The sequence below is a fragment of the Bufo bufo genome, chromosome 3 (assembly GCF_905171765.1).
Source record: "Bufo bufo chromosome 3, aBufBuf1.1, whole genome shotgun sequence".
NCBI lineage: Eukaryota > Metazoa > Chordata > Amphibia > Anura > Bufonidae > Bufo > Bufo bufo.
The window spans coordinates 646,583,410-646,596,530 of record NC_053391.1 but is presented as its reverse complement, the minus strand read 5'-3'; the positions used below and the strand labels follow the sequence as shown (position 1 = coordinate 646,596,530).

Genomic DNA, 13,121 nt, shown 5'->3' with positions numbered 1-13,121 from the left:
CATGCACACGACCGTTGTGTGTTTTGCGGTCCGCAAAACACGGATGGCGTCCGTGTGCGTTCCGCAATTTGCGGAACAGCACGGACAGCCTTTAATATAACTGCCTATTCTTGTCCGCAAAGTGCGGACAAGAATAGAACAGGTTATATTTTTTTTGCAGACCACGGAACGGAGCAATGGATGCGGACAGCACACGGACAGCACATTGAAGTGAATGGGTCCGCATCCGAGCCGCCAAAACTGCGGCTCGGATGCGGACCAAAACAACGGTCGTGTGCATGAGACCTTACATGATACAATTCTGCCTGCAGCTGCCACTAGGTGGAGCTAAAGAGCTTATTTGATACTGTATTATTATCAAAGTAAATGAATATGCAGTAAGCTCCAAAGCGCCCTCTATTGGTGGCAGACAGCAAGTTACCCTATGAGAATTTATTCCGACAAGTGGTGTCCACGTCTGCGCGCTCTCCGAGTGTAGAACAGACAGCACACAGACTGAATACTGGCACATTATTCCGAATGGGCAAATTCACACATCTTATTTTCTGCTCAGCCCTCTGGTCCAATTCTTGCACTAGGCTCGCCCATTTAAGTCAACGGATCAGCAAGAAAAATGGGCGCCGACATAATCACAGATGAGTTTTACGGCACTAATCTGAATAAAGCCTAACACCTTGTTAATGCTTTTTAAAAGGTCAGACACTGACTAATAGAATAGCTGTCTTCTAGCAAGAGGTGAAAGGCACAGCTTTCTTTTACTTCTTGGAAAAAGCTAATTTGCCTTCCCTTTTCCCACAGAAGCATTGCATGGCCTACTTGTTGCTCTCCACAAGGAGAAATAGTTCCCCTAGATCACTGACAAAGGTTTCTCACCCTGCTAAGTCACTTTTCGGTGCTCTCTACCGAGGAGGGACAATCACCCCAAAACAGCTGCCTGCAGATGAGGCACTGGATTAGCTATAATCCTAAATTGTGTCTCAAAGTCTGTTTAAAAGGTCAAACATTGATTTATAGGATAGATGCCTTCCAACAGGTGGCACCAGAGGCACAGCTTTATTCTTTTTTAAAAGTGCTAATTTAACTTTTTTTCCCCCGAGGAGCAGTGCATGGCCTATAAATCTCCTTATGCTTACTAGGTGCTCTCCACAAGGAATAACAGTACCCCCACCAGGGCCGGTACAAGGCAGGGGCCGAAGGAGCGGGTGCCCTGGGCGCTACCATTTGCGGACAGGAGGGGGGCGCAGGTGAAGTGCCAGCAGCAGTGGCGTCGCCAGGGGGGGGCCAGAGGGGGCCACGGCGGCGGCCCCCCCTACATCATGCTGTGCCCCCCCAACTAAAATGACCCCCCCCCCCAAGTGAGCAGCCGCCGCCGGGCACAGGGAGATGAGCGCTTCCATTGCGCTCATCTCCATTGTAAACTGTCTGTGCCAGCGGAGGTGCAGGGGAGGGAGAGGCGTGTCCCTTCCCTTTCCTCTGATAGGCTGCAGGCAGGCACCGAAGTGGAGGAGAGGCCCCGCCCCCTAATTACTCCTGTTTACCTTTCTAAAGCTAAAGGACCTTTGATGATGTCATCACAGGTCCTGTAAGGGAACTGCACAGTGTAAAGTGTAGTTCCCAGGTTAGAACAGTGCATCTGCCAGGACCTGTGATGACATCATCTTCAACATCACAGGTCCTGCAGAATCTAGCAAAGGAACTGCACCAAAAATGGTGTAGTTCCTAGGTTTCAAAGGTACATCTGCCAGGACCTGTGATGACATCATCACAGGTCCTTCAACCCCTAACAGCAAGTATTAAAAGTTCACAAGCAGCTCTGTATTGATCCATACAGACTGGAATGGAGAGGTAAGAGGAGGTCCTCCACTTTTCATCATTTACCCCCCCCCCCCCCCTCCATGCCCTGTTTTTACTCATTGCTCACTCATGTATACTACTTCAGACAGTTACCACTACCTCATGTACCTCACAGTGACTATAATGCATAACTGACCACATATTTCTATAAACACTGCATCTACAGTATTATACCTTCTATGTGTCACATCAATACACTGCTCTGTATATATATATATATATATATATATACACACATACATGCACACACACTGCATATATTACACAGTATTATACATGCAATATGTACAGATATATAGTATATACCGCAGTGCACTGATATGTGAGGTATGAGGTATAATAGATGCTGTGTGTACAGATATCAGTACACTTCTGTATATACTATATATGTGAGGTACGAGGTATAATAGATGCAGTGTGTACAGATATATAGTATATACAGCAGTGTACTGATATGTGAGGTACGAGGTGTTAATACACTGCTGTATTTACTATATACCTGTACACACTGCATCTATTATACCTCGTACCTCACATATTACACTACTGTATATACTGTATACACTGCATATATTATACCCCGTACCTCACATATCAGTACACTGCTGTATATACTATATACCTGTACACACTGCATCTATTATACCCCGTACCTCACATATCAGAACACTAGGGAATATACTATATACCTGTACACACTGCATCTATTATACCGCGTACCTCACATAACTGTACACTGCTGTATATAATATACATCTGCATCTATTATACCTCTTTTGTGTGCCAGGGCTGTTTTGTAATCCCATTCCGGCCCTGATGGCATAAATTATAAAACGCAGCAGCAAGAATAGTTCATGGAACAAAGGGAGGGGCTATAAAAGGGGGATGGGGGCCCAATTTAGATTCCTGCTATGGGGCCCAGTGATTTTTATGTACGCCCCTGGCTGCAGGCACTAGGCCGGCAGCCTATCAGAGGCCGGCGCAATGACGTCATCGTGCCGCCTGAGCCTTACATTACAGCGTGGGACACAGGAAGAGGCTGCATCGCATCGCTGACACTTAGGTAAGTATAAGTGTTTTTTTTTTGTTTTTTTTACAATAGTGTTACTGGCACATTGGGGGGGCTTATTACAAAACTGGCACATGATGATGGGGGGGACTTTATACTGGCACATGATGATGGGGGGGAACTTTATAGTGTCTGTGACTTTCAAAGTCCCACAGTCCTTTGTTCTATTGCTTTAAGTATATTCTTGTTTTGAAACAACATTGATTCTTTCTTAAAAACGAGGGGGGGGCGCAGTTTGTCCCAGCCCTGACCCCCACATACACTAATTGGCCTAACTGGGGGCAGATACTGGGACATTCCCCAACCCAGCACCCAGTTGTACCTTTATTAATAAACGTCTAGCAGGAATAATAAAGGAATGGTTGCTGTGGCAGCTCTTTTCTAAAAGGAGTTGTCTCTGATAAAACAGCCCCCTAAAAAAGGGGTTCTCTGGAAATAATTTAAAATGACTGCCACAACTAGTTCTAGAATGTGATCAGGACTGGTTGCCACCAGTCTAGACTGGAGTGAGGGGACGGGGCCTCACTACACACTACACTCTGGCACTTGCATATATTAGATATTGGTGAGTGTTCCTGTCAGGCTGCTCAGCCATGATGGCATATATAGGCAGGATCCCATCATCACCAACTATTGTAGAGCAGTGTAGTGAGGCCTCACCCCCTCACTTTCCTAGGGAGTTCTGCAAGTTGAGGCGACCAGTCCCGCTCACATTGTAGGACAGGCTGTTGGCAGCCATATTAAATGTTTTCTGCAGAACCCCACTAAGGGTAGGCTCAAGCGATATTAAATACATGTCAGAAAAACCTGATGTGTATTTGCCATGACAGATTGTAGTTTGAACGCTGTGCGTAGAAAAGCGGATTAGCCTCATTTCGACACGGATCAACGGCTGTATGACGTGCAATGCAAAACCCCATTGGCGTTTGCTCCGAAATCAGTGTGAAGTTTAAAAGGGTTTTCTGAGACTTTTGAACTGATGACCTATCGTCTGGATAGGTCATCTCAGTATCTGATCGGTGGGGTCCAACACTCCGGACTCCTGGTGATCAGCTGTTTGAGAAGGTAGTAGCGTTGCGGCCTTCTTGCAGCTTTCATCGGTCGCATGGTCTAGGTCAGGGGTAGGCAACCTCCGGGACTGTTGTGAAACTACAACTCCCAGCATGCATACTTGCTCTGCTCTTCTAAAAACTCTTCTACAAATGGATGGAGCATGCTGGGAATTGTAGTTTTACAACAGCTGGAGTGCCGAAGGTTGCTGATCCCTGGTCTAGGTGCAGCTCAACCCCATAGAAGTGAATGGGGCTGAGCTGTGATACCAAGCACAGCCGCAATACTATGTACGGCACTGTGCTTAGTGAGCTGGCTGCAGCACCGCTGCGAGTGCCAATGCCGTCACAAGCAGCTGATCTGCAGGGGCCCCAGCACTGATCAGATACTGATGACATATCCTGAGGTCTCGCACAACCCCTATAAGCCATGTAAACATACCCTAATAGTGGCTCAAAAGGGTTTCTTTAATTCAACATATAATAAATGTAAGACGCCTTAAAGGGAACCTGTCATCAACTTTATGCTGACCTCACTGAGGGCCCCATAAACCAGTGACAGAAATGCTGATGTCAGCGGTGTGTCACTCATGAGCTAAATGTAAGTGGTTGCCGAGAACCAGTCATCAGCAGGAGAGCAGGAATCCAGGAATAACCAGGACTCTTCTCAGGAGGCCAGGACTCTTTTCCAGGCCCAGTCTGCAATGATTGTGATGTTGGTTCTCGGCAACCACTTACTTTTAACTTATAAATGACAGACCTCTGAAATCATCTGACTGGTCTCTACTTTATGCAGCCGTTAGTATGAGCAGCATAAAGTTTATGACAGGTTCCCTTTAAGAGTTCAATACATGGCTATAGGCCAGCTGCTTGGATAACACTTCAGCTCATGAGCAGGTGACATGTCAGCTCTATTCCATAAAAACACATTAGCCGGAACCACCAGGTAATAGATTTAATAAAATTGGCATCAATTTTATGTCTTGGGTCCCTTTAGTAAAAGCAATGTCAAAACAAATGGCAAAAGTCTCCGAATCTCTGCCTGGGAGCAGCGCTGGGCATGTAACCGAGCGTAGACTTAACAGAGGGAAGACAATGAGTTTTGGATAATATCTGTGTATAATTCCACTGAAGGTGATGGTAACTTACAATGTTTGGCTTGGAGTCGGGCCAGGGCTTAATTCCACTATAAATGAGTCACGAATGTTACCCATGTATTCTCATTGTAAGAATCTGCCGGCTAGCTGCTGACCTTTCATCCACAAGAATAGATCCATTCAATGTGATAGCGAGCTCGATACATTTTCACAGCATTCCTGTCCTTGATTTAAACTAACAGATCAGCTACATGGAGAAGATTCAGCAAAAATGTGCGGAGAGGAGAAGATGCCACTCGCCACATTGTATCCATTTGTCCTCATAAGGGCAACATGATTGCTGGTTATCTTGGCGTACAACTGGGCACAATGGGGGAGACTTACTTATACTGGTGCCAGTCTACGACAGAGGGGGAGAGTGCATCATAACCCTCTGACCTGGTGATGTTTACAACTATTCTAGTGATTAAAAAAAAATCTAGACAGACAGATATTAGAAGGATAGATACATATGATCGATAGATAGATAGATGGGTGGATAGATGGAAAATATAGTAGATATAAAATGTAGATAGATATGGATTGATAGATATTACATAGATATACTGTATATAGACAATACAGGAAGAGAGTATCTCCAATATGGCCGCCCCAGGGAGATTTTAGGCATGAAAATGAAATACGTGTATTTAAAACGTTAAATGCTGGTTAAACACATAGTTTCCCCTTCAACAGACTTTAGCGCAGTCTGTGGGTCAGACATTGGGTCATAAAATCTCTCGGGCACTTGAATTCTTTGTGGCTGCTCTGCTTTATTACCTAAGTACTCCGAACGGGGTGATTGGGATCATGTAAGTGAACCATGGAATTTGCCGATGAAAAGCGGATAAAGCATTGCTCTGGACTGGGAACGTTCCTCCGGCCTGACCACTGTCAACTCATTCATGGACCTCAAAACACCCAATGTTTGTAGCAGCTCAGACTGTGCCAAGCGATTTCACCAGCCTCTCGCTCTTCGTGCCCTCATTATAACGGGGATCTTATGTTTGTGCCAGACCTTGGCTTCTCTGCCCTCATTAAGAAGCAGCCTCGTCCAGCAAAGAGCTGAAAGCTCCTTCCTTGCATTACTTTACCTATCATTTTATAGAGAAGAAGACAGATTCCACTATCTCAGGCATTGATCTCAGCTCTAGGTGGGTACCATATGCAGATAGGATCATAGGACTCAATTGAGCTGGCCTGCAGCAGTTTCTTTGGGTGCTACCACATTACTACATCCCAACTACTACCCTCAATAGACCCCCCCCAAACTCCCATTTAAAGGGAACCTGTCAGGTCCTGTCTGAGGGCAGCGTAGTGTAGTGACAGACATGTTGATTTCAGTGGTCTGTGCCAGAGGTGGGACCCGCACCTATCAGACAATGGGGGCATATCCTAGCGATATGCCCCCACTGTATGTGATAGGAATACCCCTTTAATCATGCGATCGTTTGATTACTTCTACCATAGGCTGTAAAAAATATAGTATTGTAGTCTATGGTGCTTTTGATGATCACCAAGGCAAGTGTTGGAGCCATCACAAGGCCTATCACATCAGATTGGCACGCTGCCATTTTGCTGCAGGGAGGAGCAATGGGTGGTCATGCCTCTGAGTAACTGCTCGAATGCTGAGGTTACTATTAATCACCCCATCTAAGGGGTTAAATGACCAGGATTGGTGTCGCCTCCAACCCGTGTCACTGCAGGCGGGTGTCAGCTGTATTACACAGACGGAACCCATCATGTTTGAAGCTGGCTAAGCTCCTGAGCCCACTCCATGCTTCCCTTTCACCAACATGACATAAATGTGACTAAATGGGGCCGAGCTGCAATACCAGACATATCCCCTGGATCAGAGTGGCGCTGTTTATGGAAATAAAGGAGACTTATGGGTTTTCTGCCTCATACAAACCCTTTAAATGTGTTGTCCAGCTTGGAAGAACCCCTTGGGGCATGGCTCATAGCATTTGTAGGGTCTACCCATAAAAGCTATAGGATAGTTATGCAGTAAACATTGCGATTCAACTCCCCATCTCATCAAAATGAATAGGACTGATCACTTACTTGGTGATGGTTTTCGACTTATTCAGAGCTTTACTTAACACGAGTGATGGAGCAGATTGACGTCTTTGTGCCAAGCTCTTCATTTTCTGCAAAATATTAAAGAAACAATATTTTTGGGGTAAATTACAGTCTTCAAAATTCTTATTTTCCACATACAGTATATACACATGCTCATTTCATTGTACAGATCATGATTCATCTGATAAATGGGTTTTCTGTTGCCTTCTTCTGGATCAACACAGCTATATTTTAGATGAGTATGATGTTCTCTAAAGACTGGTGCCTCTTTGATCAGGGTCCAGATCCTGGAACTCCTAACCATCAGCCCCTGCAGGGGAAATGTGGTATTGCTTACCTGCTATTCAAATTAATTCTCGACCGTGTAATATTGTCCATGAATAGATTAAGGCCCATCAGAGAGGGAGCCGCTCTTACTTACTTAGGCTCATAGGTAGGCTCTAAGCAAAGGACCCCCGCCATAATGTCCAAATGGCCTACTGGGGGCATGTAGACACAACCTTCATGACCCAACCCCTCACTAACTGCCATATGTAACACTAGGGAGTCACATACCACAATATTCAGGTCAAACTTCATATGCAAAGAGCCCATTCTCCTTCTCCAGACATAACTGTGTTGACTTTTCTGATGAGAATCAAATCTTCTGCCTCATGGATACGTACAGAAACAAGTCCACACTACACTAATATTTTGTCTATAGGGTTAAGAAAACTCTCTCACTTAAATGTGCCGTCCAACCCAAGAGAAGAATGTAAAGGGAAAACAAATGTGTGTATGGAAGCCAACTGGTCCTTCATTTTTGCTTCATAGGCAGACATGGTTTATGTATGAATAGATGAAACGCATACTTTTTCTTAAAGATGTGATTTTTCTAGTTTTTGTTCTAATTCGTTTAGCTTTTACTCTGTATTTGTTCAACCAAAAGAATACCCCCTCACCCAAATATCATGTTGGGAGCCTTCTGGACGTCCCAGGAGAGTTGACAAGTATCAGTCAACAATTCGTCCAATATCTACAGTGGTTGGGACTGGCTTTCCAACAATTTACTGCACAAACCCTGTATCTAAATACCTTGGTCAAGTTAGAGTGGCTTCGTGGTGCTCCTTCTCGACAATCAGCACCTGTGGATTATGTCTTACCAACCCCTTCCCCCAAGAATTCCCCTGCCAATAAAAGTAGAAATTATAATACTTTTTATTTGGCCTCACTATCATTTCAAGACAAGATTATGAGAAATGTCCCGTCTTATATCTTAAAGGGGTTGTACCATCTCGGACATTGAGGGAATAATAAACACAGTGATGTCACAGTACAGGGAGGATAAACAGTGATGTCACAGTACAGGGAGGATAAACAGTGATGTCACAGTACAGGGATGATAAATAGTGATGTCACAGTACAGGGATGATAAACACAGTGATGTCACAGTACAGGGATAATAAACAGTGATGTCACAGTACAGGCAGGATAAACACAGTGATGTCACAGTATAGAGATAATAAATAGTGATGTCACAGTACAGGGATGATAAACACAGTGATGTCACAGTACAGGGAGGATAAACAGTGATGTCACAGTACAGGGATGATAAACACAGTGATGTCACAGTACAGGAATGATAAATAGTGATGTCACAGTACAGGGATGATAAACACAGTGATGTCACAGTACAGGAATGATAAATAGTGATGTCACAGTACAGGGATGATAAACACAGTGATGTCACAGTACAGGGAGGATATACAGTGATGTCACAGTACAGGGAGGATAAACACAGTGATGTCACAGTACAGGGGCCATAAACAGATTTGTCTGTTAACAGAAAAAAAAACATTGTGATGTCACAGTACAGGGATAATTCACCACCGGACTAACCACAAAAACATTTACACTTTGACATCACAGCAGAGGCTGAAAACGTATCACAGACCAGCATAATGCAAAAAGTCAGGCTGCACAGAAGTGATAATGCCTGGCCTGAGAAGCAGGGACCCCGAGTATTCAAACCCTATCTATGGAGCTGCTTATCGTTAAAGGAAACATATCATCAGACTGGAAAAAGCCATCTCTCCCAACCTGCAGTATTGCCACAATTCTTTATCATTAAAATGGCCTTTCTCCAAGCAGCTGAACCACAGGGGTCTCATTCTTAAGATTCTCATTACTCATGCGCTCATTACTCCTTGTGGAGTAGACAGGTACAACTGATCTCCCCCACTGAGCATTTTCTTCACATTTGCTGCACACATTTTTCCTGTTAGAGAAGATTTGCACTTCAGTAGGATAAACCAATTCATTATCATTATGAGCATGGAGAGCTAATGAGACATGACTGCTATCTCCAGCTATTGTGCATTAATAACATAGCTTGGACTTCATTGGACTCTTAATGAGCCATGGCTACCTCGGATGCATAGTTGTTTACATCTGCCATTTCTGAAAATTGATCTTGTGCCATCCAGAGTGTTTGATGTCTCCGACTTAAAAGAACATGGCCTTTTTCATCATCAGACTTCAGTTTATGTTCTTAAAGGGAACCTATGTCAGAAAATAACCTATTGCTGAAATCAAGAGTCAGATCATAAAAAGATAAAAAATTGCTATTTTTGATTTTCAATGTTCTATACAAAAAATGTTGCAATAGGTTAACATTTTCTCCTCCCTTCATATTGTAGGTCATAGAGCATGCCCATAATATTCTACCACATGAGTCTTCCTATGGCTTTCCCTATAATTATGTAAAAAAAAAAAATTTTGAAAAAATAAATCTTCAATAAAAACATATAAGAATGTATGTTTCTGTACACATGGATAAATAGTAATAAAAAAAATATAAGGTGATACATTCCCTTTTAACTCATCCAGATTTTTATGGATAAGGACAAGATAGGATTAGGGAACCTGATCAAACATCTTGTATCGCTTGGAATGTTTTTTGTTAGAATTCCCTAATTAAAAATATTCTTTTATTGACATTTTAAAACCAGTATCCTCCTCCGATTAACTGGAGGACCAGACTCATCCTTCCATCACGAGCTGATTGATTTCAGTGAGAGCTGTTGTATGTAATTCCTCATTTCACCTGCGGTAGTGCTGCAGAGAAACTCAACACTTGTTTCACCGCAGATTAACGCCGATCACTGGGGGTTCTGACTATGACACCCTGTTATCAGCTTATTTTTGGGGAGACCTTCTAACAAAAAAGGACTGTCCAAAGCAGAAAACTCCTGTAAGCAGATTTTTTTTTACAAATATCTAGATATTTTGAAGCTGTCTTTCTCAAGGCTGTGCAACAACTCAAGCAGAATTCTTGGCTTTAACATGCACGGATCACCTGAGGTTGAAAAGCGTTTAATGCATGCCATAATAAAATACATTTTTCTTCAATATCGCTGACTTGGAAGAAATCACAGACGTATTTTATTTCCCCAGAGAACCACTATTTGGCAGTAAAGTGGAATCAGCAAAAACAAGCATCCCGAACATACATCAGAGCAGACATCTCTACAGAAAATGACCAGCTCCAGCTAGATTATGGTTGTCTGTGCTATTATGGTAGTCACTGTACCTTCCACTATCCAGGATCAGGTGGCCAATACTTGACCCAATGTGGGATGACCCTAACAATATTCAACTCTCTAGATTTTGATTTGCAGGCTTGTGGCAAAAATATTAGCAAAAGAATTCCGTGTTATCGTGACATTAACTGAGCCCTCTAAGCAGAAGAGCTGGAGACCCAATGTAGAGGAGGACAATCATGAGGGACTCCACATTACATGTGGCTTCCTTGTAGTCTGTCATCCACCTATAGATTGTTTTATGATGGAGCAGAGTCCCATAGGTATAGTGAAGACACATGATCAAAAACTAGTGTCTACCTATAGGGCTCCAGGTTACGCTACTTTCACACTTGCGTTGTTAATTCCGGTATTGAGATCCGGGAGAGGATCTCAATACCGGAATTAAACGGATTTTGTACATCAGGGTGGGGTTGTGTGAAATCAAAACGGAAAAAATCAAATCCGTCACTAAATGCACTGAAAGGTTTTTTTAGGCTCCATTGTATTACTTTTTTTTTTCCGTTTTTATGACCAGACACAAAACCGCAGTTTGCAGCGGTTTTGTGTCCGGTCACAAAACGGAATGCTGCCGGAACGGATCTCTTTCCATTCAGAATGCATGAGGACTAAATGGAAATGTTTTTTTTCCGGTATTGAGATTCTCTGCCGGATCTCAATACCGGAAAACAACAACGCAAGTGTAAAAGAGCTGAAAAATATTGTCACGATATAAAAGGTACTACTATGATTGGGCAAGGCACCATCATAACCCCCTAATGACCAGACCATTTAGACATTTTTTTTCTTCTTGCGATTTAGCACACCTATAGGTTTAAAAAGGCCTTGTTTTTGTGACTTTTTCAATTTAATTTGGTGAAAATGAAAAATAAATTAACAGTATATTTTTGAAACTATAGCTCTTTATTCTTCAAATGTGCAAATTGATACCAATCAAAATCGGTTCCCTATACTGAGTCAGTCATTTTTATAAAGAATATATTTAGTTTTGTGGGAACCGAACAGCTACAGTTTTGGTTGGTGTGAGGTTTTTATTTTATTTATTCTTTATTTTTTCTTTTATTTGTATTTTATTATATTTTTATCTTTTTTATCTTTTTTACTTACGGTATTTTTTAATGTGTTTTTGGCACATAATATATCTCCCAAGAGGTGATTAAAATAACTCTGGGAGACATTTACACTTTTAAAAAAAAAATTTCATCCAAAGGAGACCCAGGAACAGCGGCGTACAGCCACCGCGGGGTCGTAGAGCTGATCTGGAGACTCATCCACTCTGCTACGCCTGATACACCCAGCCGCTTCCTCACTTCACTGCTATGGGCTCATTGAGCTCTATGTACTGAGGAAAGGAGAAAGCTCTGGCCTCTCTGGTGGCCGAGACTGCGGGAGTGCATGTAGGCTGGTGCTTTTTCCTATAGTGTGAAAGCGCGACCACCGCTGCTGGATTGCAGGGTGGTCGTAACCATGGAAATGAGCAGTGTATAATGTAATGGAAAAACTAATCCAGCCAGGGAAGAAGGGAATATGGGCCATCACAATACTTGTATTAACTTTCTCTACATGCTATTTTCTGAAGTGACATGAAAGGTAATGCAAAAAAAAAAAAAAAGGGATATAGAAAATGAATAAACGAAAAGGACGAGATGAAGCAGAACATCATACATAAATCTGGAGGGTGACATCTATATTGATTGAAAGTTACTTCTTAATATTTTCAGTGGTCTCATTCAGACCCTATCTGGGTACAGAGTTGAGCTGCCATTTCCAGAAAGACTCTCTATTGCGGTTTGAATACCGCACCGTACAGTCATGCACCCGAGGAAGGCGGTGGTCCGCCGCTGAAACGCGTAGTGCTTTTATCATGTAAATATTTGAGATTACGGTTATATTTACCCAATAAATCTGGATTGTTTTACATGGATCTTGTATATTCCTGTGTTTTATACGTATTTTAATAGAGATAAGCTGTCGGCCCCATATAAATGTGACACTGTACAGTCAAACCACAACCCATGTGCAATTCTATTTATTCTGAATATATGAGGGACTGGTAGAGAATGACAGTGGGCATCTCGAAATGTGGTTTACAGCCGGCACTATTTCTATCCTCTCCGTGTACACCCTCCACCCTATTGCCTGGGTGGGGACCCACTGAGCTTTTCTCAAGGCAGAAAAATGAAAGGGGCAAAAAAAAACTAAATGATTAAACATATCCGTAACATATTTTGACCAAATGGCCATGTCCATCTTCACGACCAGTTCTGTTTCATTCTTTTTAATCTAAAATGAGCAATAAAGCAACCCTGAAATAGGTTAGAAGTTTTGTTTCTACAGCTCCTACACAGAC

The 13,121-nt window shown here is 42.8% G+C and overlaps 1 protein-coding gene across 1 annotated transcript in view; it reads right to left on the bottom strand.

Annotated features, from left to right (window-relative positions):
- The window catches only part of ARHGAP20 (Rho GTPase activating protein 20), a 127,608-nt gene that overhangs the window by 88,825 nt on the left and 25,662 nt on the right, over window positions 1-13,121 (bottom strand). Inside the window, exon 2 of the mRNA XM_040426247.1 lies at window positions 7,173-7,258. Within this exon, the coding sequence (XP_040282181.1) occupies window positions 7,173-7,258 (86 nt within the window). The remainder of the gene's footprint in view (window positions 1-7,172; window positions 7,259-13,121) is intronic.